This window comes from Pocillopora verrucosa, chromosome 11 (assembly GCF_036669915.1).
Source record: "Pocillopora verrucosa isolate sample1 chromosome 11, ASM3666991v2, whole genome shotgun sequence".
Taxonomy (NCBI): Eukaryota; Metazoa; Cnidaria; class Anthozoa; order Scleractinia; family Pocilloporidae; genus Pocillopora; species Pocillopora verrucosa.
Window position 1 is genome coordinate 15,722,488 of NC_089322.1, and position 27,383 is coordinate 15,749,870.

At 39.4% G+C, this 27,383-nt stretch overlaps 1 protein-coding gene and 2 pseudogenes across 1 annotated transcript; all 3 read left to right on the plus strand.

The window, feature by feature from the left end:
* Positions 1-941: 941 nt before the first annotated feature.
* Positions 942-2,887, plus strand: LOC136277078 (uncharacterized). The gene is made up of 3 exons (XM_066158728.1): positions 942-1,078; positions 1,378-1,471; positions 2,035-2,887. The coding sequence occupies exons 1-3, from the start codon at positions 1,057-1,059 to the stop codon at positions 2,393-2,395; spliced, it is 477 nt and encodes a 158-aa protein (XP_066014825.1). The 5' UTR covers positions 942-1,056; the 3' UTR covers positions 2,396-2,887.
* Positions 2,888-3,705: 818 nt separating this feature from the next.
* On the plus strand, positions 3,706-8,094 carry LOC131772571 (uncharacterized; annotated as a pseudogene).
* A 2,428-nt stretch (positions 8,095-10,522) lies between these two features.
* LOC136276905 (adhesion G-protein coupled receptor G4-like) lies at positions 10,523-27,195 on the plus strand (annotated as a pseudogene).
* The last annotated feature ends 188 nt before the right edge of the window (positions 27,196-27,383 follow it).

Consider the following 27,383-nt stretch of genomic DNA (forward strand, 5'->3'; position numbering starts at 1 on the left):
TGGACAAATCGGTAAGACATAATTTTCTGTGACTCTGAGTTTTACGCTTACGCGATCATCAGAATGACCTGTCTGATGATCGCGTAAGCGTAAAACTCAGAGTCGCAGAAAAGTTGTGTCTTATTGATTTGTCCAACTTTCAGATATATATGTATATATGTATATATATATATATATATATGTAATATATATATATATATATATATATATATAATTTCCCGTATTTCTTTCTTTTCTTTTTCTTTTTATAGCCGTTTTTCGAGTAATATTTCGCAATCCCCAGAGAGATACTTATGTTTTTGGAATTCGTTATAGGTCCTCCTGACATAGAACTAATTTCCCGCCGGTCTCTTGCACAGTTCGTTAAATCTCTTAGATATGAGTGAATTTCTAAAATGACCGGAAATCAATGATGAAATTTACCCCTGTCGAGGAAAGTTTGGAGTTAATGTCGAAGGATGGCTGACGTGCATCAGTGGTAGCCTCTTTTTGGGAGAGATTAAGAGAGAGCGTTGGAAAACAAATTTAGGGGGAGGGGGTGAGCAAATGATCCTTAGGCAAACAGTTCTAGATTTCGGATTTAATTTCTAGAGAGTGGCATCTCTGGTTTGGATGTAGATTAATGTTGCGGTTTCTTCATGAATTTGCGATTCGTTCTCTGCTTTATCGTGCAATACATACCATCACCGCACTCGAGAATAAAGAAAATTTCTACAGCTTTAGAATTTCTGTCTTTTAGCGCATGTATTATAACTTGGATGTATTTTTGTAAAGGAAAGCTATCAGTGCTACAATAAACAATATGTGAGGTGGATGAAATAGAGAGAGAGTTATTTCGAAAGTAATAAACAACCATGATGTGTTGTCATTGAAATTGGCCAATCGCAACAAAGTTCAACCATCACGTGATAATTTTAAATCGTACCGGGAAGAGCTGGACGCTTCGAACAGATTTGAACGAGTTTTGAACGTGCTCCACAATTTTTTCAGGAATTTGCAGATTTACCTTAGAAGCACGATATTGAATAAAATGGCTTGTTAAGATCTTCATTCAACATGGCAACTTCAAACTGTGAAGGTAAGTTTTCACGAGCTTTCTGAGACTGTTTTTATCCCGGCATTGACCTTTGTCTGGATGAAGTGGGGGATCGCTTGTTCGTGGAAGCTTTTACGAAATCTATATTTAAGAATTATAAACCCTGTGTTAAAGTTGATAAGTTTTCATTATCATTGAATAAAAACCTTGGCTCCTACGTTTCAGAAGGTCAGTCATGATCAGAGAGATTTTTCATGAGCGTAAGATTACGTTTAACTGTCTTTGGCAATGTCTACTTCCATTTAGACAAACTGTTTGAATTCAGAATTCTGCCTTTGTAGCGTTTCCCAGTGCTATTGGCGGTGTGTCCAGTCTCATTGAAGACGAGAAGTTCGATTTTGACGTGCCACTCTCGCCAATTGATTTTGATGTTCGGTAAGTTACACTGCATGTGTGTATCAATTGTTGGTTATCAACCAGAAAGTACGTAAATAGCAATTGTTCCCACAAGATCGGTTGAATTACAGTTGCTTACATGCCATGGCTCCAGCAGGAAATATGAAATATGTTTGTTATTTCTATGTTTTTCGACACACAAATGCGCGTTAGGTCTTAGACATATACCGGTGGTTGAAGGAGTATACAAAAGTACAAATTTTTCTCGAAGTCTCAATGTAAAAAGGAAGTCAAATTCCTTACAAGCTTTACTCTCCAACAAAGCTCTAATATGAATGCAACCATTTGGCGGCAGGGGGGGAGGGGCATTGGGGCACTCAAATGAAAGGGGAAGGGATACTTGTCAGAGTGTGCAAAATCCCATTGCAGCTATGAATATCTTGAATTTTTTTTATAACATCAATACCTAAAGAAGTCACAGTAAACTGTTTCTATTTCAAAGTGGTCTCTTGTAGGAGTGAAAAAAAGCTTGGCTTGTGCCAAGAGTTTTCTTCCTGAGGGACTTATTCTAAAATTTCCAATGATCATTCTCTTCTGTTTAGAAGTCTACCCTTCTTTCCAAGACTAACCAGCAACCAGGCATGCTCCTCAATGAAGAAAAAACCCTCCTACTCAAAATTCTGCCTTCACCCAAGAGTTATCTTAAAATTATTTTACTGGTATATGCTTTTGAAGAACAACTTGCCAAAAAAGATGGAGGGCTGTATTAGAAAATATTGGCCATCAGTCGTGGCAGCATGGACCAAGGGCAGTAAGGTCTCTACAAAGTTAGCTATTACTGGGCCAATATTTCCTGGTATGGCTCATGCAAGGGAGATTGATAAGAAGTTTATTGCATGGCACTCAGACCAAAGTTGTTTATTTTGGATTTTCCAGCTTTCACAAATAAAAGTGCAAGGATAATGACCTTTTTTTTACAAAATCTTGACCAATTAAAAAACCAATCAGAACACTCAGATTTACCTCAAGACTACCTCACCATATAATAATACATAATGCTTTTTCTCCTTTTTTATCAGAGAGATAAATTAATCAGCTAGCAGTATTTCACCACAGTCAACAGAATTTCCAGATGACATGAACTTCCCTGTTAGTTGTTAGAAAAGTTGTATTATTTGTTATCTAGCTTGTATACATTTCTTTACAGTGCAGGTGTAAACCTAAACTCAAGCAAAACTGAGAATTATCAGCTAAAATAGATTACTGTGATTTCGGTTTCCCCACTATTTAACCCTTTAATCCCTAAGAGTGACAAGGTTCTAATTTCTCCTTACAATATCACCCCTGAATAAAAGGTTTAAGTCAGGAGAATTAAGGAAATGATAAGCAACTAACAAAGCTCTGTGATGGTTTCACAAATTCTCCTTGGTAGAACCTGGGAAATGTATAGAGAACAGCATGGAGAATATGCATAATGATCTTAGGGTGTAAAGGGTTAAGAAAGTGAGGGAGGAGAGGGGTGTTTAATCAAGGGGGGCATTTGTTTGATATTAAGGACTAGGGGGTGGATGCTTACCAGTATTTGGGGGAGGGGAGGGAAGGGCACATATTAAAGCATGGACACTAAATCAAGGAAATACAATTTGTATCTGAGGGAAACTATGACAGGATTCAATTGTTTTTACTATCCTTAACAGCCCACACAAGAAGCCTTTGGTACAGAAATACTGTTTAATGGGTGTGAAGAACTCATACACAGATTTCCATGTTGACTTTGGAGGCACCTCAGTGTGGTATCATGTTTTGAAGGTCAGTGAGGTTAAACGTGAATATCTGTTGTGCAAATTAATTGCAAAAAAAAGCTCTGAAGAAACTCAGAATTATCTAAAACTCAGCAAATGTCTAGAAAAGGAAAAGCAACATGAAAGCCATATGGAGAGGCAAACTTCAATTTAAGCACTTAAGAAAATAATTACGCCTCAGGTGGGAAATATTTGGATCATTGTCAATATCTAAGCAACTGTGCAGCTTTATCAGTACCTACTAATGAGATCTTGGGAGAGAAAATGTTAAAGTTACATCATAATTCAGGTTTATAGACATATATCAGGTATGTTGACATAAAATTAGCTTGCATATGTTTTAATTACACAAATTTCTCCTTTATTCAGGGTGAAAAAGTGTTTTACTTTGTTGAACCCTCTGAAGAAAATTTCACCAAGTATGAAAAATAGGTTTCCTCTGCTCAGCAAAGCGAGGTGTTCTTTGGTGATATGGTGAAGAACTGCTACAAGTGTTCAGTAAAACCAGGCCAAACCATGTTTATCCCAACAGGTGTGTATGAAATGAAGCAGCCTGTTAACCCTTAACTCCCATGAAAGACCAAGACAGAAGTTCTCCTTACAATATCAATACAATATCAACCAGAAAAGTGATGAGAATAAAGAACACTATCAATTTGGGGCTAATTAGTTGATCCAATACTAAATTCTCTGAATTAACATTATAGGGATTGTGTGGTTGACAGTGAGGAGAATTGCAAATTTGGTCTGGGAATTAAAGGGTTAAAGGTGTTCAGTTTTTAAAACGGAGCAAAGTTAACATACAGCGCAATAGTGACGGCAGAGCGGAAAACAGCAAGCAGGTTTGGGTCGGGTCTTGACTCCACTAACAGCTCCCTCGTTTTTTTTCTCTCAGGAACTATCATCAGTTACTTAATTAAAATGCGAACTCATTCAGAGTCAGCCAGCCTACATTGTACATGCTTTGAGTAGCGAGATTTAGAGCACAGAATACATGTAGAACACAAGAGCACAGCAGATTGTGTCACATTAGAGTGGTCGATCAGTGGTCTCAATAGCTTTCTCCATAAGCGGTTGAGAATGGTGTAATAGGCGGGTGTACCATAAGGCAAAACCCAAAAACTTAAAGCCTGCTCGCAGGCTAAACAGACGGCGGTAGACCGCGGGAAATCGGCGGCTTCAATTGAAACCGCTGGTTCACTTAATATGAGGTGACAATAATGTTTACCAGCAAAATGTTTTTATCATATCAGGCTGGGTTCATGCAGTATTTACACCAGTTGATTCACTGGTGTTTGGAGGGAACTTTCTCTGTACTTACAACACTGAACTTCAGCTGAGGTAAGTCCAATGCTTAAGATCTACCTAGTAATTCTCCCTTTTACCTTCTCTACATTTCTTTGGTGTTATATCACGGTAAAACCTTCCCACTGATCCTCTGCCTCTTTTCGTCGCCTGTTTTCTGGATAATCTGTCTAATCTGAATTTTACGTCAATCATTTAGTTGTTGGTTAACTCCCTTAACTCCTAAGATCTAATTCTTAATTCTCCCCTCAAGCTGCTACACATTTTGATGTAAATTAGGGACAAGAATTTTGTGTTAGATCAACTTTAATCTGATACATTTTAGTATTCTCATTACCTGTGTGCCTGATAATGTATAGATATGGGGAGAAGTTACGTTTTAATCGCTTCTTGGGGATGATGCGCATATTCTTGAATATTCTCAGGGTTTATAAACTTGAAAGACAACTCAAGACTCCTGATAAATTCCTTCATCCGTGTTTTGAGACGGTAAACTTGGTATGCTGCCGTGTATTTACTCGATAAGATAAAAGGTAAGGAAAGGATTTCTATGTGCAGTTTTGTTTTTTAGCACTCTTACGACCAGTTAGATGTCATTATCGACACTATCAGAAAATAACGTAATTGCGAAACACGAAAAGTTTACCAAATGCACATATTAGCAATTAAGACCAAAGTAGAATGGTAAATCAACAGGATGCCCGTACTTGATTAAGCTTCATTTGTGTTCGGAAAGTCTTGAGTATTCATTTTGTTTCCTTTTATAGATTTCTGGGAACATTTCAATAGACCATTTTACGGGAGTTACTACATCACGGGGGAGTTACTACATCACGGGCGACGAGCGGGGATAGAAAAAACGACCCAAATATGAGCGGTCAGCCGTGAAACAGCTTTTATAATTCATATAGAGACATATAATTTGTTGTTCCAGAGACAATCGTTTTGTTAAGCCGAAATGTTAACAGTTTACTTCACAGTTTAAGCAATTTTTCAAAAGTGTTGATTGAACTCATATCTTTTACTGCTTTAATAAACAATGGAGGCTTCGGAGAGGGAGTCAGTGGCATTTGGAAAGGCACCAAGAATAATTATGTATATGGTTTGTAGCTAGCTCGACCTCGTAAAGCAAAACATAACTAACCTTTCTGAGGTGCAAAGGTCTCTTGATAAATATGTTCGGGAGGATCTATTTTTCGGCCATCCCGAGGAACGAAGGCCAAAGAAAACAAATAGGCGATACTACCCTTGTCGCCAGGACTTGCGAAACCACATTGCCAAGGCGATTTCAGCAGTGAAGTATTGCGATGACGACCAAGAAGCATTGGGTAAAAAAATAGAAGATTGGCAAACTAAGTCTCCCAAAAGCAGCTTCTTTTACCGTACCAGAGACGCTGTCATTAACGAAAAAGATGAACCAAGACCTAGATCTCCTGAGGAAACCTTCCTCTTTGTACATCAAGAGCCATGGCAACAACGAATGCTTGAAAGATATGGTAGTGAACTGGCCCTGATGGACGCCAAGTACAAAACGACAAGGTACGCAATTCCACTTTTTTTCGTTTGTGTACATACCAACGTGGGATACAAGGTTGTGGCTGAATTCATATGTCAGTCCGAAGATCAAGCCTCTATAAGTGAAGCACTTGCCATAATCAAGGGATGGAACCCAGCGTGGAATCCGGCGTACTTCATGGTGGATTATTCCAATGCAGAAATCGCTGCCCTCGAACAACAATTCCCCAAAAGTTTGGTGTACATTTGTGATTTCCACAGATTACAAGCAATGCACCGCTGGTCCAAGTCAAAGAAGAATGGCCTTTCGTCTGCTGAGCAAGAGATATTTTTAGAGCTTATGAAGAGCATCACCTATGCTAGCACAGTTGACAAATTCGAAAAGCGAGTGAATGCCTTGAAAGAATCCCGGCTTTATTAAGAAAAACCAAATGTTCAGAACTATCTAAACAACACGTGGCTATCATGCCAAGTTCGTTGGGCACAGGCTTTTCGAAAGCAGCAGGTGACAAACATAGTTAACACCAATAACGGCACTGAGGCGCAAAACAAGCTGTTCAAGTACGAATATCTGCCGAGATCAGTTGACAAATCGGTTTATGGCATTGCAACGATGCTGGTAGAATCGTTCATTCCTGACTCGCACAGAAGATATTTGGAAAAGAACCTCAAGTTCAGCGATGCCTATGGAAGATATAATTCTAGAATACCGACTTATCTTCACAACCGACCACCACAGTTTGTTAAACACTGTTTGGACAGTAGATTTGCCGCTGGTGAATTCACTGAAGCCGACATCTCATCCGTAAACTTTCAGAAAGGCCAATTCAGCGTGAAAAGCGCAGCCAACGTGAACAAAAAGGAGCTAGTGGATTTTTCCTATCCTAGTTGCACCTGTACCTCCTGGAAAAAAAGTAATTACCCTTGCAAACATTTCTTTGCAGTGTTTGCTCGCTACTCTCAGTGGCGATTTGAATCTCTACCCCATCAGTACAGGAGCAGTGTCTTCATCTCTCTTGATCTGGATCATTTGATTATAAATAAGCATGACAGTAATGCACAGAATTGACATACTTATGTAATTGCTGTATTTTGTTTGACTCTGCAGTGCCGTTGCTGATCTCAAAACGGGATGGAATTGCAAGTCATGGCTATGTGTTGAACCACTACATTACACACAGACCGATAGCTATAACTGTGGTGTGATTGTATGTCTTGTGAGTAGCATAATCACTTGCTAAAGCTCACTTTAATAGGACTGCTTCCTGGTTTCGAATGTATTAAATTTCTCTTTGTTTGTTTTAAGTTTGCTCGGTGTTTATGTGAGGGGTTGGATATCAATGGAAGTTACGATGTGGACATGGAAAGGGAAAGAATAACGTCTGTCATATTTGGCTCGTGTTATGATGACCTTGATTGGTAAGTTTTGATGGTGTCAAATACCATTGTTTCTTAAACGCCGCAACACTCTCTTTGACGTCCCATATCTTTTGTTCAATTATAGGAGAAATACCGCGGTCTGTAAGATTTGCAAAGACGACGATGGAGAGGATTGGCTTGGGTGCGATAGCTGCAGCCAGTTTTTCCATGCAAGTTGTCTGGATGTGCCTTTCGCGGAGACGCTTACGCAACATTTCACCTGCCCTTAGGGTGGCTTCTTGTCAGCACAAGTAGAGTTTAAATTTTAAAGCTGACTATAACAACGAACCAGATGATGAACTTAATGTCATGTACAGACCTTAATTTGCAAGATAAGAAATACAGTCCTTGGTAGTCAATTAAGATAGATTTTCACGAGCGTCAATGGTGCAGAATCGTAACTTGATGGAGCCAACAGTGGACAACATCCCAGAATTCAAACTTTGTGATTTTTTTCTCGGCTTAAACGCTAAGTCAGTTGTTCAATTGAATAGGAAGAAAAACATTTCGAACGGAAAACAGTATTATTTGCACGTGTGGATCTTTTGAGAAAAGGTCTCCTAAACGAGTGGTCTTGATTGTAAATATTTAAGGAATGGTAAATACATTAGCCTTAACATGGCTGTTTCTCGAAGCTCAGTGTTTTCCTACTTGCCTTTTCTCCACGTGAATTGGGGGCGATTGAATAGATATAATATGCAGTAAAAGAACTTCAGCTGATAGAAATTTTAAATTTCTCATCTTAGGCTGTGGATACAAAATTCAAGTGAAAAGGAAGCCAACTGTGACTAATGCTTTGAACAAGTCAAGATACGTTTTTTTCGTCACACAACAAGTTACATAACGTGAATATCATTCTTCTTGATGCCTTTCCCGGTGTCACCAATGCCTTTCCCGATGCCTCCGTTGGTTAATAGAGCATTAAAAGTATTGTTCCAGTTAAAGCTTGAGGAAAATTGCTTAACTTTTTAAGTAGCGAAGTATAACTTGGTAACATTTCGGCTTTACAACACGATTGTTTTCTGCAACTACAAAACGTACATTTAATTCTTCTTGGTACCTTTCGGATGCCACCGATGCCTTCATGGTTTATTAAAGCAGTAAAAGATATATGTACAATCAGCACTTTTGAATTGCTTAACATTTTATTTAGCGAAGTAAACTGTTTACACTTCGGCTTTACAACACGATTGTTTCCTGATACTACAAATGATCTGTCTATATATGAAGCATGAAAGTTATTTCACCGCTGACCACTCGTATTTGGGTCGTTTTTTCTATCCCCGCTCGCCATTTTACAGTTCCCGACGCCATATTGGATTAGTAACCGCGCACACATGACAACGAGGCTGGGGTGACTCGTGTAAAATGTCTGCGAGTGATTTTGGTGAAAATTCGCACGTGGGTAGTAAAATTGTTTGATTTTTATGGAAATGGATGGCCCTAGCCGAAATCTCGACAAAGGTAATTCTTCTTCTAAAAAAAAGGAAAGCAGTGTGCCGCTTTTTGCTGTTCAAGTACATTTTATGGTCCTAATTGTTTGCCTACGAGCTTGCACTTCTTCAAGTTTCCGAAGGATACGAACAGAAGACGCCGATGGTGCAATCTCATCAAACGTCAGCATGGGAAAGATGGCTTTTTCGTGACAAATTCAACGGTGGTTTGCTCAGAACACTTTCGAAAAAAAGACATACGGAAAACTTTAACAGGCCGCTGGGAATTAGAGTCAGGTTTGTCTTCAAAAGACTATATTCATCTATCACTACATTTTTTGCTGATCACCCTAATGTTGATGTCACTACCACATTGTTTTTATCGGATATTATGTTTATTGGTTGCTCTACTTCGACTTATATTTGAATAAAATATACGAATAAAGGCCACCAAAATTAAAAGACTTGATGCGTGCCTCTTTATTTTGTCTTGGACCCAAATTTATTAACCTAAATGAACCCGAATGATCATATGCCTCACAAATTGTCAAAGTCTGTGCCTTATTGACAAACTTTCTTCCTCCATTACTAAAGTCAACTTATCAACGGTAGTTTAATTGAAATACTCCAACCCACAGACAAAAAAAGGTTACAAGGACGTTATATAATTTAACCCTTTCACTCGCAGGATCCCTTTAGTTACTCTTCCCACTTTCTGCTTTACATTTCATGTAAACTGGGATGGTTCAGAACCTGGAAATACATGAAACAACAACATTCGGGTTCATTTAGGTTAATAAATTTGGGTCCAAGACAATGTAGTGATAGATGAATATAGTCTTTTGAAGACAAACCTGACTCTAATTCCCAGCGGCCTGTTAAAGTTTTCCGTATGTCTTCTTTTCGAAAATGTTCTGAGCAAACCACCGTTGAATTTGTCAAGAAAAAGCCATCTTTCCCATGCTGACGTTTGATGAGATTGCATCATCGGCGTCTTCTGTTCGTATCCTTCGGAAACTTGAAGAAGTGCAAGCTCGTAGGCAAACAATTAGGACCATAACATGTATTTGAACAGCAAAAAGCGGCACACTGCTTTCCTTTTTTTTAGAAGAAGAATTACCTTTGTCGAGATTTCGGCTAGGGCCATCCATTTCGATAAAAATCGAACAATTTTATTACCCACGTGCGAATTTTCACCAAAATCACTCGCAGAGATTTTACACGAGTCAACCCCAGCCTCGTTGTCATGTGTGCGCGGTTACTAATCCAATATGGCGTCGGGAACTGTAAAATGGTCTATTCCGCCATGACTATTATTGCGCAAGATGATCATCTCACAGCTGGAGCTTGGGCCGCCTGTGTTTCACCCTGACAAATTTGACGTGAAAATAAGTCAATTGAAAGAAATGCTATTTCAGTTGCTGAAAACCTGCCATTGGAAAACTGAACGATTTTTATTACTTTTCCTCGTCTGTTGAGATTAAAGCAAATTATTATTCTGTTTTCTCAGGATTCGTGGCCTTATTTTCATGCCTGACAGGTTTCAATAGAAATAAATTTTCTGGACAAATCTTTTTGACAATAGCCTTTGAATATAGACTATGACGTTTGTCGGCCACTCCTTAAACTGTGTGGCAGTTCACAAGTGCGTTTCAAGTGCGTCGTTCTAAGCAGCGGCAAGGTTTACGGATATCTACATAAATCTGTATGGTTTCATTTTTCAGTAAAGACAGTTGAAGAGTCAAGGTTTCCCAGAGGTTTTAGATAGCATAGCAACCAAAGGAAGTTAACGTCGCTGGATAATATAAGGTATGTCGTCCAAGAGTAGAGATGTAAATTTAAATTATGATGGCTTACTATTTTAATAATGAGTTTCAAATGTTAATAAGTTTTCTCAAGTGCGGGTAAGCTTCGGCATCTCGATGTTTAAACTTTACATAAATTGCTCTCATTCTATAATATAAGGTATGTCGTCCAAGGATAGAGATATAAATTTAAATTATGATGGCTTACTATTTTCATAATGAGTTTCAAATGTTAATAAGTTTTCTCAAGCGCGGGTAAGCTTCGGCATCTAGATGTTTAAACTTTACATAAATTGCTCTCATTCTATATTTAACAAATAGAGAAGCCTTGACTGTGCTCTGTTCTGTTATAAAGCACGCAGGAAGCGGCTAGAGCACGAAAGAAGTGTAGGGAGAAACACGAGACGTAGTCGAGTGTTTCTTCCCACTTCATCCCTTGTTAGAATGGTTCAAATAATCTGATTGGCTGTACAAGACTAATGCTGTCAAAAGTGTCAAACCATCAAAGTTCACATTCTACGATAGTTTACAAACTAAAATAGTTCAGCAAGTCGAATTTAACACTTTTGCCTGAAGTTTTTAAGTCTCTAATACAGAATCTTGAAGTGAAATGTTCAGTTAACTTCAGCCGAATTATGGCTCATAAAAACACGCGAGTTTTTTCCACATGACAAGGTAGAAAACAAACTGTTCAAGGCGAGTGTTTTTTGAATGAACGACAGCCGAATTCACCGGAACATGAAGATCGCTCGTGATGACAGCGCCGCAAAACTCGGCTGCAGTGACTGATGTGAATTGCCACTCAAGGTATCGGAAAGGATATCAGAGCAAGCTCTTATTTTTTCCCTCGAAGGGCGGCCGATGTAGTTTCCGAGGCTAGCTTTACTGTGATGACCGGAGATCGCCATGATGAGCGAGCCGCAATGAACTTCAGCATGATCATATTCGCTCAGACACCGTCATGATTAGTATGAATTTTAACAATTATGCCAGTCTGGTTATATTTTTCATCATTTCTGTTTTGTTCTGTTTTGTTTTTGAACACTGAACTTTATATACTATACGAGTGTTAGCTGTGTTTGATTTTTATTACCGTACGTAAGCTTGCAATCTAACTGAGCGTGAAAATCTTTAAAACTCGGAATGTTTATTTTGTTTTTCCTTTGAGGATTTTCGTATCTGCTCACGTTTTAATAACGTAAATTACGGCGCCTGGTATGTTTACAAACCTTTGTTTGATTCTTCTGTTGCTACTTGCCGGCTCGCTTCAGTTCCGAAATTTCACTTTCAATTATCGGAAAAAAGCTAAAAAGAAGTCCCGGAAAAGGTCGAACATAGTACAATTGGCAGATGGCGTGACAGCTGTAGCTCAGCTCTATGCTCTATACTCATAGAGCACGCTCTTTCAACCAATGACAGCGCGCGTTATATCCGAACTTTATTATAATATAAAATAATTCAAATAATACGCGCGCTCTGATTGGCCATAAAACTATTTTACATGAGCGTATGTAAACACGGTTTTCGTTCCTCTTTCTTTAGTTATTTTATAAAAGAAGTGTAAAATGGTTTCCGTGCTTACATAGCTTGATGTAAACACTTGGGAAGTTGGGAGAACACTCGATAAGCTGGAAACCACTCCACTTCGCGTCGTGGTTTCCTACGCTTATCTCGTGTTCTCCCAACCTCCCGCGTGTTTACATCAGGCTATGTAAACACGGAAACCATTTTACATTTCTTCAATATAAGGTATGTCGTCCAAGAATAGAGATATAAATTTAAATTATGATGGCTTACTATTTTCATAATGAGTTTCAAATGTTAATACGTTTTCTCAAGCGCGGGTAAGCTTCGGCATCTAGATGTTTAAACTTAAAATAAATTGCCTCTCATTCTCATTGCAGTAACTTCCTTGCGTTCTCTGATTTCTTCAAAGCGGAATTCTCGATTCGTAAGAAGATAAAAAAGATACTGCTTTATAGGAATTTTGAAATGTTCTGCTCGTTCGCCGGCGGGTCAAGAGGCGTTCATATGTCTCCAATTCGCCTGCAATTACTAATGTCATCTGTTTGATCTGAAATTTTGTACAGATCATCTGCATAGAGAGAAGGAGACATCTTAGTCGTGACGGAGAGTGTATGAAGCGTGTTCAGTCAAGCTTTTTGACAAAACTGGTCTGGAATAACCTTGTAGTATAAAGAACGTTTCAAAGCGAGAAGGACTGAAACTTGAATTCTCATCGTTCACTTGATCAGGATCATCAGGATACAGAGGATGTACGATAAAAGAACATTTGTGTTGTCTTCAACTTTGTTAACGTTCTTCTTCATTCAAACACGATCGACCTCAGGTTAGTGAGAATTTATTGATGTGCTTGTAAGAACATGAGTATTTGATAATGTTCGACCAATGAATCCCCCACGCTATGGGAGATTGTCTTACCATGGAAGAAATAACTACATTGTTATAAAAGATTTCTCTAGTAGTTGTTTCCAATAGCCATACATCAGCAAACGAACTACTTCGCCGGCATGAATACATATTGCTGCGTTAGCATTCGTGGGTGTTATCGCTGTTTGTTTTTACATCTGTAGTTTTGCAATACTCGGTATTGGTTCTTGATATGAAAAGGCTTGTGTAAGATTGGTAATAAATGATACGGGGAACAAATTCTTTTATTTACATGTTTTGCGTTCAGAAACCGCTCTGATTCATTTCAACTCTGCGGCTTATTTAATTCAGGAGTGATTCCATGCGTGATGTAAACAAAGAACTGAGTTCATGCTAATATCGTGAAATGTTTGACTAAAAAGTTATGCCAGAGGTTTCAGTCGTAATTTTCTGATGGGTTAGTTAGTTATTACAGCTCACTACTAAAAGAAAATGGCAATTAATACTATTATCGACGAATCATCTGTAGCATTAGTATATTGTGAAATTTCAGTCTCTCATGCCTGTGATTATGTAAACTTCATTCATCGTACGTGACACCATACAATATTTTGCTCGATCTATTGATTATTACTCCTCAAAATTTGTCAGTGAGAATAGCGATTTTATCATTTTGGTCCTTCGTGACGATGCGATTTTCGCAAATTCGGTAAATCTTACATAACATGTTAGAATTCATTAGAGCCGCTTGTCTGAATTAACGGGTTGGGTGAGCGTTAATTTTAGAGACTAAAAACAAAGCAATGAATATTCTAGAAGTGACATTCATTGAATGTAAAAATTTTAAGAGCCGCGTCGATGGAGCATATCGAAAACGCATATAAATTAATGTCTCTCCTTACAGATTGTACCGACCATTAGCGTTTGGCAATGTCATTATTTGGTTCATTGTAAGCATTTTTAAAATTTTTGTTTGTCAAAATGTTTGATCACGAGAACTGTACAGTGTAGCTGAAAAATATTTTAGTTCTTACTTTGATAAAAGGAATAACAACAATATACATTAACTGATCAAATAAATTTACTTCCTGAGCCGTGCTTTCGTGTTTGTGAGACGTCGCGCCATGAACGATGAGGTCATAAGTACCATGACTTTTCTCACGACTGATAGAAAGTGAACATACATATTAGGCAGAAAAATCCGAAGCAAAATTGAAAACATACTCCTGTGCTGTTTTTGCTACTGCCGCTACCATACCACAAGGACTTTTTAAATTTTAAGAATGAAACAATGTGTACATCTGCTATTGTGGTAATTTTTCTATTGCCTGACCCACCCCACTCCCCATAAAATGAAATTCTAGGCTCAAATTTTTGCTTATCTAAGGTTTTAGTTTTTGATGTGTTTTTAGTAACTATGGAAGCCATAATGGAAACTAATGACTTGAAAACAGTATTTCAGTCCTCCTGAATAACAGTCTTTGACACTTTTTTGAAGCATCTGAAAGGTCTGAGCATGTCTGCTCTCAGATGTCTGTGTTGGCTAATCCTCCTTTCTCGCCTATTTTTTGTTGTTATTCTCCGAGATTAAAACGTTTAGTGCCAACTAAGATTGATACACATGATCCATTGGCTGTTTTAAAAGAAAACAATATTGAAAATGGTTGTATTGTATGATTTCCAAGCAGCTCTTAAGTTTCTGTTAGACGAAATGACCTACATGGATTATATTATCTGTGCAAAGGAAATTTCACTGAGTGACTAATGGCAGCATAGAATAGGAACTCCCTGTTGCCTTCCTTTCGGAGTATTCCTTCATTTAAGTTTTACCTCAACAAGTTTTTTTTGCGTCAAAATGTAAAAGGAAACCAACTTCGTAGCGCTTTTAAAACAGATAAAAAAACGGTTGATACAAGATTGACCCAGCCAGATTTTTAAAAAAATTTTAAAAAAAAACATAGTCTGTCTGCTAAGGCAAGTCGATTACTTAACGCATTGCAGTCCTATAAATCTAGAAGCTCGCCAGTTTAAGAGCGAATGCTTTGAAAACCGCTGTGCCTTTATTTCCGGCAGTCAACTTTTTCCACCTTGGATGTTTTCAAGACAATCGTACTCGAGCCATACCAGAAATGCTTGGCAAGTGGAGGTTTGATAGCAGTGCTATTCAGAGATGTGCACAAGCCGCAAAGGGGGCTGGGTACTTAGTGTTTGGAGTGCAGTATGCAGGGGAATGCTGGTCGGGACCGCTGGCTCATGTGACGTACAAAAAGTACGGAACTTCGACCAAATGTGTAAACGGAACTGGTGGGGGTTGGGCACAAGACGTGTACAGGATTGTTAGTAAGTGATAGACTTGTGACATCACAAGTGTCGTCCTGCAGGTTCTTCCATTTGCTCGACATCTCTGAAAAACGTTTTTTCTTACGCTAAGGTTCCTTTCGTACCTAACGCTCTCAATATTTCTTGTGAGATATAAGAATGGTAGGTTGTAGATTTTCCATAGCAAGGTGAATTACGAATCATTAGAACACAAACATAAATGTTCTCTTCAAACGCTCACAACGTACTACAGATGGCTTCATTTCACTCAGTCCTGTTTTGTGTTCTAGCGCGCAGCTAGATAACTGTACTCGCAAATAATGTGATTACATTCTGTTGGCGACGACTGATTCCTTTCTGTTCCCCCCCAAAAAATCATGTGGCCCCAAATATATAACCCTAAAATACATCCCCACCGGCGATGAATAATTTCTTGTCCCTAAGAACTAAGATAAAAACAAGAAAAAAGTATATGTATACAAGAGTCTTTGTTGAGTGTTGTAATTGGTCATTTAAAACAAATTCTAGGTTTTTTTCTGTGATTTCAGATGCTTCACTCATTGCTAACTACGATGTGAAAAGATGTTACGAGGTCGACATCACATTTCACTATCAAATCCAGGGAGGTCTTACAAGTAGCACCATAAGTAACACCAGAAAGACGTTTTCTGGTCTTTTGAGCGGAATGTCCAGCATTCTCTCGTCTCTCTCCGAGTGCGATGATGTCACAGTCACCAGGAAAGATATAATTAACTCTCCACCAGGAGTGAGAAGTGTTTTTTTTAGAATACCACTGACATTTACAGCATCTACAAGTGTGCCAGAAAGTGAAGTTTCCGAGAAGCTAATTGTCTGTATCAATACTCTATCTGCCTACAAACAATTTTTAGACTCAACTACTCCAAAAATAAAGCAAGGAGATAAGACTTACTCCACGTACAATTTATCCTCATTATCAAACAAGACATCATGTTGTGGTGGGGATATACCGCCGCCTTGCTGTGCCGTGGGGTCAATACGGATTAACAGCACCAAATGTGGTAAGTTGCCAACAACCAATAACCAACATAGCGGTCAAACATGAGGCATGCGCAAATTAGATAGTTTTGGCCAGCCGTGCGCCAAGTTCCCACGCAAAATTTGAACGAGAAATGTAAAGATACCGCTTCCACGCAATATTCACGCAATATTCACGCAAATGAATTGAAATGTTTACAGAAAACTGCAAAAAGAAAGAAAACTAGGGAAGTGAAGAACTTGACATTACTCTGACTTAAATATTATTTCATTACGGGTGTTCTGTTGATTTACCGTCAGTTTCGGGCTCTAATTATAAAAAAAACTCTATTCGCTTTTGAAATGTCGTGATTTACTGGTTTGTGAGTTTGAGAAGCCTGAAAACACTATGTAAGGCCGCATTGTGTGACACCAATCGTTTCCATGTTCGTACACAAGAGATTATTTCTCTTGTCGTACATGCGCAGACGTTTGACCACTGTATTATTCTAACTGAACCTCTAACCAAGGCTCGATTATCATCCGCTGGTTAGGAATATGGCTACGCTCCTCCCCCAAGAGACCTTCACGGGAGGATCGAAGACGAGACTCGAGAGAATGATTAAAGTCGAGTCTACCTCACCTCCAACAGACAGCTTTAAAAAATTTAAACAAACTAAAACGCGCTTAGTTTTGATGTTTCATCTATACTATGTTTTTGAGCCGAAGAAATCCAATCAGATTTCTACAAGCTAGCGGCTCATGACAACACAGAGGTGAATTGTCTGCGCTTGGTGGCACTCCATGTGCAGAGGTGGTATCAATTGGTGAGTGATTAAGTTTATTTCAAATCTAAGCCGAGATAGACATAAATCTTTTGTCCTTCTTTCCTTGTTTAGGCTGCTTGCCTGGGTTTAAATTCGTTCCCGGTAGTCTATGTGACCGATGTCCATCAGACACTTATCAGAACAAGCAGGGTCAAAGGTCATGCAAAAAATGTCCAGCAAAGAAACAGACATTTGGAAAAACAGGAATGACAAGCGAGTCCAATTGCTCAGGTATGACATTGAACAAAATGGTGTAAGTGAAATAGATATAACGTAAATCAAAGAGTGTACAGGAGCAAGGATCCATTCACTACTAGTTCTCTTTCCGTTTTTACTTTGTCAAAATCAGCCTCATCTATATTTTCTTGACTTATTTTCTACTTTACAGACACAAATCCATTGCAGCTCAGTGACCAGGTCGTTTATCTGCCTTATGACATCAAATCTGAAACTCTCGTCACGAATGTTACTGTCACGGGGCGCTTAGAGTCTTTGGTTCAACCGTTGTTGTTTTACATGGAGAATGTCACGCAACAACAGTTGTCACGCATTGAGTCAAAACGGAAACGGCGCGATATTGACGACTTTTGTGAAGGTGCTGGCACTGTTAAGCCAATGAGTTATTTCTGTGTTCATCGTCTGACCGGGGGAATTGAAGTCACGGACGATTTTCAGTTTAAAAATGGTGACGAATTTGATGTAAAAATTCGCGTCACGGACAGCGATCACTGGGGAAAAACTGAAAACACTGCCAAGATCAAGTTTATTTCACGTGACAATTGCAAAGAAATTCGAGCTTTTTATAAAGATGCCTCCAGGGAATGTTCAAAGAATGCTTCTTCCGCCAAGGGACTTGATTCCTGCCCAAGTGGAGAGTGCTTACGGCCTTTATTTGACTGGCTAAAGCGACTCAACTCAAGTGAGATGTTACAAATGGAATGTTCTTTTGATCCTGATAATCTAGCAAATTTGGCCAGGATGTACTCAAAGTGTATTGGTAAGTCACGTGTCAAGCCTTTTTTGGTATGAGTAAGATACCACCACGTGTCTTCGTCACGTGACTGGATTGTTAACATGATTGGGTTTGTTTCCTCCTCTCGTCCATTTGTGTTAGCTTATCATATTGATGTTTTGTTTTATGCTCACAGGTCCACCAGTTATTACCGTGGCCCCAAACCCTCAGACTGTGAAAAGAGGCGCCAAAGTCGTTTTAAAATGCAACGCTTCCAGTCCACTGCCTTTGACCGTCACGTGGTTTAAGAACGGAATGCCAATTGGACAATCGGGTAGCCAACTGAAGATTGACAGTTTTCAGTATGGTGATCAAGGTGACTATTTCTGCCGCTTCTCGACGTATTTGACTAGCAGACCCACTGCATCAGCTTTAGTCACTATGAAGGGTAAGTGTCCTCACAAATTTACGTCACTGAAACATTAGTTGAGCAGCGCTTGCTTTTGGGATGATGGTATGTAAGACAGTAATGACGTAAAGAGACAACGACCATAGTCACAACAATGAAAACGACGATAACGAACATTGACGATCACCACGAAGATGACCGATGGTGATGATGATAACGATGGCCATGACGATGGTGATACCGAAATGTCACGATAGCTATAATAACGATGATGATGAGAACATCGTTAACGGTGTAAATGCGAACGACGATGATAACGACATCGAACGAACGATAACCACGACGGTCACAACGGTACCGAACAATGACGATGAAGAAAACGACTACTGGCATCGGCGGCGAAGATGACGTAAATAAACGATGATTACTGCGACAGTAACGGCGATAACGAGAAGAAAGACAACAGACGTTTTTGAGACCTGTAGGGGTGAGGTCGCCCGGAGGAAAAATGCAACTGCTCGTGGCGCGCTTTTTCATCAACCAATCAATTGGAGAGCTCTTTTCTTTGGGCATCGTAAAATAAGCGCTGCAGGTAGAAGAACTGAAGTAAATGGCAAGAAAAATGACTTTGCGATGTTTTTTGGTAGCTAGTTGATTTCGATGACGACGATGGTGGTAGTATAATGACGCTATTTTTGATTTCTTGACAGTTTCTTTGGAGATGGTAATTTTAGTTATTACGTATACTTTTTTCTCCAGATACTTTTACATCAAGAGTATCATTTCGAATCGTTAATGAAAAGTTCAAGGATGATTTATTGAATCCAAGAAGCTCAAGCTATTCAGACATGCAGATTACAATTGAAAGAAAAGTAAGTTGATTTAAAGGATCTGGAAAATATCCACTAGATGATTCAAATCTAAGGAGAGGCATGAATCAGGGATCCATTCTTCTTGTGGGTAATTTCGTGGTCTCAAGATACTCCTGACGAAGAGATATTTACTTTAAATCGGGGATGGGTTAAAATAAAGTCCTCACGATGGAGGAATTAAGTCTCCTTAGCAGCCTTTATATGTTTTCGTCTTGCCATGTAGAAATCGCGTTGCATGACGGGATCAAACAACAGCTGCAAAATGAAGAATCAGGAAGGGGCCTAAATCTTGAGCACTTAACTGAAGGTTTTCTTGCCTGATCCTACCTATTCCATTCCTCTTTTGATCAGGCTATTTATTTATTAACATATTTATTTATTTATTTTGGCTCGTTCTTTCTCTGTTCCAGCTGCTAAACTACCTCAACAGTGGAAACCCTGGGTGGAATTATGTTGTCAAACTTGTAAAATTCAGGTGAGTGCTGTCATTTTCTGCTCTTCCTTCATCTAATTTATTTTTCATGGTTCGAATTTCTCTTAGATCTTAGATTTTTTCTTTGTCATAAACTATGATGATAAGGACAAAACGAAGGAAAGAAAAACTTCTGAACCGTCAATATGTGTTCCCAATAGACTCGCTGAGATATCCGAAAATCCTTGCAGCTGACCTTGCAGGAAATTTATACCAGTATAAGTAATATTTTCGGTGGAAAAGAAAAATGACCCACAATATAATAACCATAACTTCTTGTGTCAAAAGTGACATGCTGTTCCCTCTCATGCACAGGGACCTCGTTTAATAAGTGGGGGTCGACTTGTGATTTACCGCTCAGCTACAAAAATGAAGATACCGTTCCTTACTAAACAGCAAACTAGAGGCGTTACTGGCTGATAAGCGTACCATGGATAAACATACTGCAACCATTGAAGGTCTCACGCAATAGCGTGACGATAAGGAGTGCTAGTAAGTATTGCGTGACCACAAAGAGTTCTTGTGCTAATCGAGTTACTATTGCATGACTAAAGAGCGTGTAAACAATTGCGTGGATGAACACAGCTGGTCAATCATTGTGTTACCACCATTCACTTGAAAATTGCAATAGCCTTGGAGGCCATTTCGGGAAGCTTTTATATAAGGCAGGATAATATTTTGGTCCTTTTCACTTCAGTTTTTTTATTGCATGTTTTGTCAGGAGCTCATTATGGGTTCCTGTCAGTGTGTAAACTCTATTGGTGTCCGCAACCACTCTTCGCATGGTCACAGCACTAACTGAAAATCTCCAGAATGATGTTACCATTACCTATAAAGAGCGAATTCCTTTGTTTCACAGCTCACTGTCTGTCGAAAGAAACCGGCAAAAAAAAATCTATTATGGGGATATTTGAGTGGCAGTTAAACTGTTGATTGGTGGAACTTCGTACCCTGTTAAGTTTCCCGTATGGTTCCTCCGCGGCCAATGCCACCCGCGCCCCTTGTGGCGGAAACTTTACGGACAGGTGGTATGTGGAAGAGCCCGGATGTGAGCCTCTGCAAATTCAAATCTGAAAGAAACAAAGAAACTTAACAATATCGCAAAGGTAGGTTCATTACTTCAATATATCTGTGTTTTACTCTAACTATGGAGTAAAATCGAGGTACAACCTTAAAATTTTTGTTCCAGGGACCATGCTAGAGAAATGTTCTTCCCGCCTACCGATATGTAAGCTCGATTACTGGCCGCTGTTCGGGAAACGAGTCCGCGCTTCTCCCCCCACGGGAAGGAGCGAAGACCGGACTCGAGAGGGCGGTGGAAATTTAGCCTAAACGATGTGTAGTTCGAAAACAAAAACCAAGATTTCGATACTTTGGTAACCTTTCCTTCTCGTACGAACACATCTTTGTTTTCAGTCAATTTCACGTGCGGATTAAACACTATTCTTTTAGAGGAAGAAAGATCGTAAATTAACTATTTCTTTCCAATTTCACAGACAAAAGTGAACAAACAGAACGCAGCCAAAGTAACTAAAGAAGTGAAAGTTCTTACGTCGGATCCAGATGACATAACGAAGCTGACGCGGTGCTGATAGCTGACGTCATAGACAGTGTTGTGTTACTGGATGATTCGTTAAATGAGGTAAAACACGAACAGAAAATAAATGGCCAAACTCGGGCGGAGCCAACCGAAATCAGACGCGGTGGTCCAAAGACGGCTGGAAACAGCAAAACTTCAAATCAAAATCGAAATGAGGTTGATCCGTCCGAAAAACGAACGGATGAATTCCACGACTATCAGTGGGCAGTCGTGATGTTGCAAAAAAATATCTTATGCCAAAAAATAATTCTTTTTATTGCATGACCAGGAAGAATAACCGCAAGCCTTTCTGCCGAACTTTTGGGAACATTTGACTTAGCAACGACACTACCTTTTTCAGTAAGAGCAAGAAATGAAAAAAAGAAAGTCAAAAGAGACAGTGAAAGAAAGGGTGGAACTAAACAGTAACGTTCAGAACAACCCTTTATTTACTGCAGTTTCCTTGCCCAAAGTTTATCAAAGCACAATCATCAATATCTCGAGAAAAGTACTTTATCAAGAGGGAACTGATCGTCTGTCTTATTTTATTTATAAAATTTTCCCTTTAAGACCGCCCAAGACGTTGTAGATGTTGTCGACAATGTGATGAAGATGAAAAAGAAAGATTTACAAGAGAGTCAACGAACCAGTAAATCTTCTTCCAAGTAAGTTCATGCCACAGACTTTTGTTGATCTGACTCGAGGTTCGATTGTTTAACTGTAAGTAAAATTTTCGTCGGCGAATGTTAGTAAAGTATGGTTCCATCAATGTGTGTTTCAAACTTTACGCCGAGGAATCTTATTCATTGGCGGATTCAAAAGAAGGGTACGGGTGTCCGTGGGTCCGGGGGTCCGGATTCCTCCTTCTACTTTTTCGTTCCTTCTACCTCCAGTTCCTAAGTACTTGTCTGAAATCAAAATTATTCCAACCTTACTATGAAACAAACTTATCTTGAAATAATTATTTGCATAGTTCAGCTAGTTCAGCTATTTGCCTAGTTCAGCTCAGAAAAAAAATTTCAACGACATCAACGAAATAATTATTTCATATTTTCTGAATCAAAACATTACCTACCCCGCCTCCTAGAAAATTCCTAAATCCGCCCCTATTATTTTCCCTATTTTTCTTGAGGTTTTACGTTCTATTCTTTTTTCTTATGAATTCATTATTTAAGGTTTATTCGGGCGTTGGATAAAGTGGCCCGAAATCTTCCACTCTCAGAAGGCAAAAACTCTCGGCGTCTTATCGCTCCAAGCGTTGCCATCCAATCAAATCGTGTGGACCCAGGCTCTTTTACAGGCATGTCTCTTGCTGTCAAACCACCCACTGCTGACCCGAACAAACTGACTTCGGACAACATGGTTAATGAACTTCCGATGGCAGACGTCCAAACGTCAATTACCTTACCGGAAGTGATTTTTGAGAACAAGGCTCCTTCCGGTAAAGCAGTAAAGATCGGTTTTGTGATTTATCAGAACGACAAGTTTTTCCAACCGGTTTTGCCGATTGATGAAGAAAGTGGACAGGAGAATTCTTCAATTGTGAGTCGAGTTATTTCAAGTAGTGTGAAGGATATGACCATTGAAAACCTTACCAAACCAGTTGAATTGGTTTTTGAGCCTGCAGTCGAAGTGGACACAACCAACGGAGAGTCTGTATGTGCATTTTGGGACTTTGATGCCATGGGTGAGAAACTTTACCTGCTTTCCTTTTTAACTATTTCATATTTTAATAATTTCCTTTTCTTTTCCTTAACTTACTCTATGTGTGTCAGCACGGTTAATTTCTTTCAAGGAAACCGAAGATGCCCAAAGATTTAAGCAATTGTATTACTAAGGTTCTGTAAGTAGAGGGTTCCAACAGACGTCATTGCTGGTTTTCATTTGAGCAAGGCAAAGGGCGTACCCCCCCTTTCTTTCGATAGAAAGTGAGAAAATATTTCAAGTACTTGCAAGTAACCTGGCTTCTCTTCCCCCCCCCCCTCCACCCTCAAATGCGAGCTGAACGCTTGAAGAGGATCCCCGTCGAGATTATCTGTTAACGGTAGCTGAGGAAGAATTATAAACGAGAAAAATATCCTGACTTGAAACTTCGTTCCCTTTTAGTTTGTAGACACTTTACCTTGAACCTTTGGCCGCATATTTCCGAAGCGTATGTCACAGGTATAGATATTGGTTGATGGAAGTGAGAAACTCCACAGATATCAACTATTTCCTTGCATTTTTCTTTCTAGGGGGACTGGGCAACTGGTCAGATCGAGGATGCAGACAAGTAAAGATCGAAGCAGGCCGGATATTGTGTCACTGTGATCACATGACTAACTTCGCAGTCCTATTCTCTGCTGGTGGTCCAAAGAAGCACGTTGAGGAACACGCCAAGGCCTTGTCAATCATCTCTTACATAGGTTGTGCAATTTCATTGGTCGGACTTACCCTCACATTGATGACGTATGCGATGTTCAGGTTTGTGCAATGATCCTATACTTAGCCAGTCCAAGTATCTATCTCTCCTTCCCTGAAAATCGAGCGGGACTTGCCAGAGAAAATAGGGATCAATGTCAGTTTCTGAGAAACTGTGCACCTACCCCTCCCCTAACCCCACGTTAACCCTAACTTGTTATCAGTTGACTGTAGTCGGGCCAGGTTGGTGCGCAGTTTCTCAGACACTGATATTGAACCGCCATTAATATGGTTGCCAGTGATGTTTGATGTATCTGGCTCGTGATAACGAAATGCTAGACGATTAGAGTGATGATTTCCTCAATAACGGGCTCCTATTCGCTTGTATAATTCGTGTCGTATACGTGGCTGAGGAAAAAAATTTAAGTCTTAATTTTACGATCGAAATTAAAACGTGTTTACTGGATTTAACCTCACTCCTCCGCAGGAATTTACGTAAAACCAACCAACAGCCAATCCTGATGAGTTTGTGTGTGTCACTCATGCTACTTCTGATCGTGTTCATCGCGGGCGCAGCGCAAACAGAGAATCTGTTGGGTTGTCGTATTGTAGCAATTCTTCTCCACTATTTCGCTCTGGCGACCGTGATGTGGATGGGTGTGGAGGGATATAACATGTACATGTCCTTTGTTCAAGTGATGGGCACTTATCAGTCCAAATTCATGCTTAAAGCGTCCGCGGTGGCCTGGGGCGTACCTGCTATTACAGTGCTCATCACATTGTCCGCTGCAACAAGTTACTATGGCAACAAAGATGTGTAAGTCATGGTGCTTTAGTTATTTTGTTTCTCAAAACCCAGCATCATTAAACCTTTCATTATAAATTTCGATACTATATTCGGGTTTCTCCCAAACCGCCATCCTTAAATGTTTAGTTACCGTCCCATGTGTCTCTCAAAAGAGGTGATGCGGTGAGCAAGATTTAATGTAATACATGGGCGGCAGAAGTGAAAAGTCAATGGTGGCAAGATCGCTTATCATCATTCAACAATGATAATTTCAAATCCACCCGTCGTGAAATATCTTTAAGCTTATTTAGGCTTTGTTGTAAAAAAATCCGGTCTTGTCTCAATCACACTTTGTACTCCCTATCAAAATTTCTGAATCCGCCCCCAAACTTTTTCCAATATTACGCGCAACAGTCCCATTGCTGATAAGGAACAAAATAATTATATTAACCTGATTCCTCTTTTTATTTTCGCGCAGTTGTGTACTTTTTGGTGTGCCCTTCCAAGCTGCTCAGTTTGCTCCTATTCTTCTCGTAATCTTCATCAACTTCGTAGTTTTTATTCTAGCCATTCGTGCTCTTAAGCATTCTGGTGCCCTGGTCTCTGCGGAGAAAAAATCTACATCCTACCGAAGAGCACGCACCTCCATCGCAATTTTGCTTCTATTGGGATTGACCTGGGGCTTTGGAGCCCTGGCTGTTTCAAGTGCACAGCTGATCTTTGACTATCTTTTTTGCATATTTAACTCACTTCAAGGATTTTTGATTTTCTACTTTCACTGTTTACGGCACCAAGAGGTACGTAGTCAATGGAAGTGGTTCTTGCTTGGTAAAGGATTGAATTTCCGGCCTACGGAGACCGATTCTCAAACGGGATACCCTAGGTCGAATACGCAGGGAAAGAATGTTGTTTATGCACCATCTTCGTCGTTGATGATGGATAAACCACCACGAAAAGAGACAGTTACTTTTGTTGCTGCTGAATCTCCGCCGTCGTTGGGTTTCCGTCCTGATGTAGTCCCAGATCAAGTTTGAGTGCGCACACTTAGTCAGAAGAACTTTGAATTAAATGAATTTCTACTAACAAGGACAGTTCGAAGGATCTTTTCCATAGAGTACCTTGCCAGAGGAAAGTTAGCCCGTGACAGGTTTTCTGTTAGTTGGAACAAACGAAAAAGTGGGCGCACAGAAAATGGCGAAGGTCAGGCAAAAAAAAAAAAGCCGTCGAACTGGGGCTCCGTCGCGGGATGTCATTGCCGGCTAATGTCCCAGCCGGGTACAACAGGGTTCATGTACCTCTTAATTCCCAATGGATGCGAAAGACTTAATTGGAAGAAAAATAATGTCTTTGTTTTTACCCGTCATAAAAACGACTAAAAATGAAAGCGTAGCCGCTATTTACAGTCTAATTCTGTTTTTTTTTTCCCTTTATTCATTTAAGAGATGCAAGAAGTTTGTTTGTTTGTTTGTTTGTTTGTTTTTAAAGAATACTAAGAGGCTTCTTGTATAGGAGTACATATATATAATCGCTCATGCATAAACAGTGTCTCAAAATGGGTTGAACCTGATTGAAGTATGCAATACAGGAGACCATATACCATTGTCGAGTCACATTTCTAATTTTTTTAATATTATTTATCCGATTTCTATATATCTTAGAACTGTCACCTGAACAATTTGTGTCTAGGACAACCAGGAGCCCATTACACGGAGCTTCCATACCAATTTTACCCTTGAGTAAACCCTGTCCCGTATCTTTTTATTTTTAGAACTGAGATATATGGGTGTTATTCAATTTCCTGCGAAAACACGCTGACGTTCGCATAACACCCCCCAAAAAATGGTAAACTTTCCACGCTTTTCGCCATTATTAAAATGCTTTCGTGCCGCCTGCATGTGACGTAACAATAAAGGACCACAGCTCTTTTATGATTGGCTAAACACCCGCGAAAAACCCCGTGGAAGGCGCCTCTAAAAATAAAAGATACGGGACAGGGTTGACTCAGAGGGTAAGTATGAAAGAAAGAAGCTCCGGATAATGGGCTCCTGGGACAGCTTATTATTTATCATCATAGGGGAGGGGGGAGGTAATTCTGGAGGATTTATAGACTTATGATGACTTTGAGGCCAGCCATTTACAATCATAGGATAAGAACATGTGTAACCAGAAGTGGAATTGATACAAAATAATAAAACGTAATGTCCAACGCCTCGATATTTTAATGAAAATTTCATCGATTCAAATCCATTCTTAGTTTTCCGAAGATTACATTCCAAAATGTCATAGATATAGATATTTATATATTTAAAATATAGAATAATTTTTACAGCCTTATTTTGTAAGCCCGATGAGGGACATGATTCTAGTTTTGATTAATTTAGATCTCGATGATTAAAAAAAATTCTTAATATAGATTATTGTAAGTTTATTGTAAGTAGTTTTACATTCTTGCTGATTAAATTGACGATGCATTCCTGTAATCTTTTGGATGTTATTCACTCCCACCCCTCATGACAAAGCCTGAATTTAGGCCGGGGGGGGGGGGGGGGCACTGTTAAGTATATGTTGGTGAGCATGAGCCAGCGGAGGGGGTGACATTTTCAACAGAGTAATCAGAATGAGGCCGCACATTTTCTGGGTTTTGGGGGTTCTGGTGAGCAGAAACGAA

What these genes read in the sequence shown, in the direction of transcription:
- LOC136277078 (XM_066158728.1), top strand. Translation starts at nt 1,057, where the DNA reads ATGGCAACTTCAAACTGTGAAG. An exon ending in GGCAACTTCAAACTGTGAAG is followed by an intron (nt 1,079 to 1,377) that starts GTAAGTTTTCAC and finishes CTGCCTTTGTAG; the next exon opens with CGTTTCCCAGTGCTATTGGC. An exon ending in CCAATTGATTTTGATGTTCG is followed by an intron (nt 1,472 to 2,034) that starts GTAAGTTACACT and finishes TCTTCTGTTTAG; the next exon opens with AAGTCTACCCTTCTTTCCAA.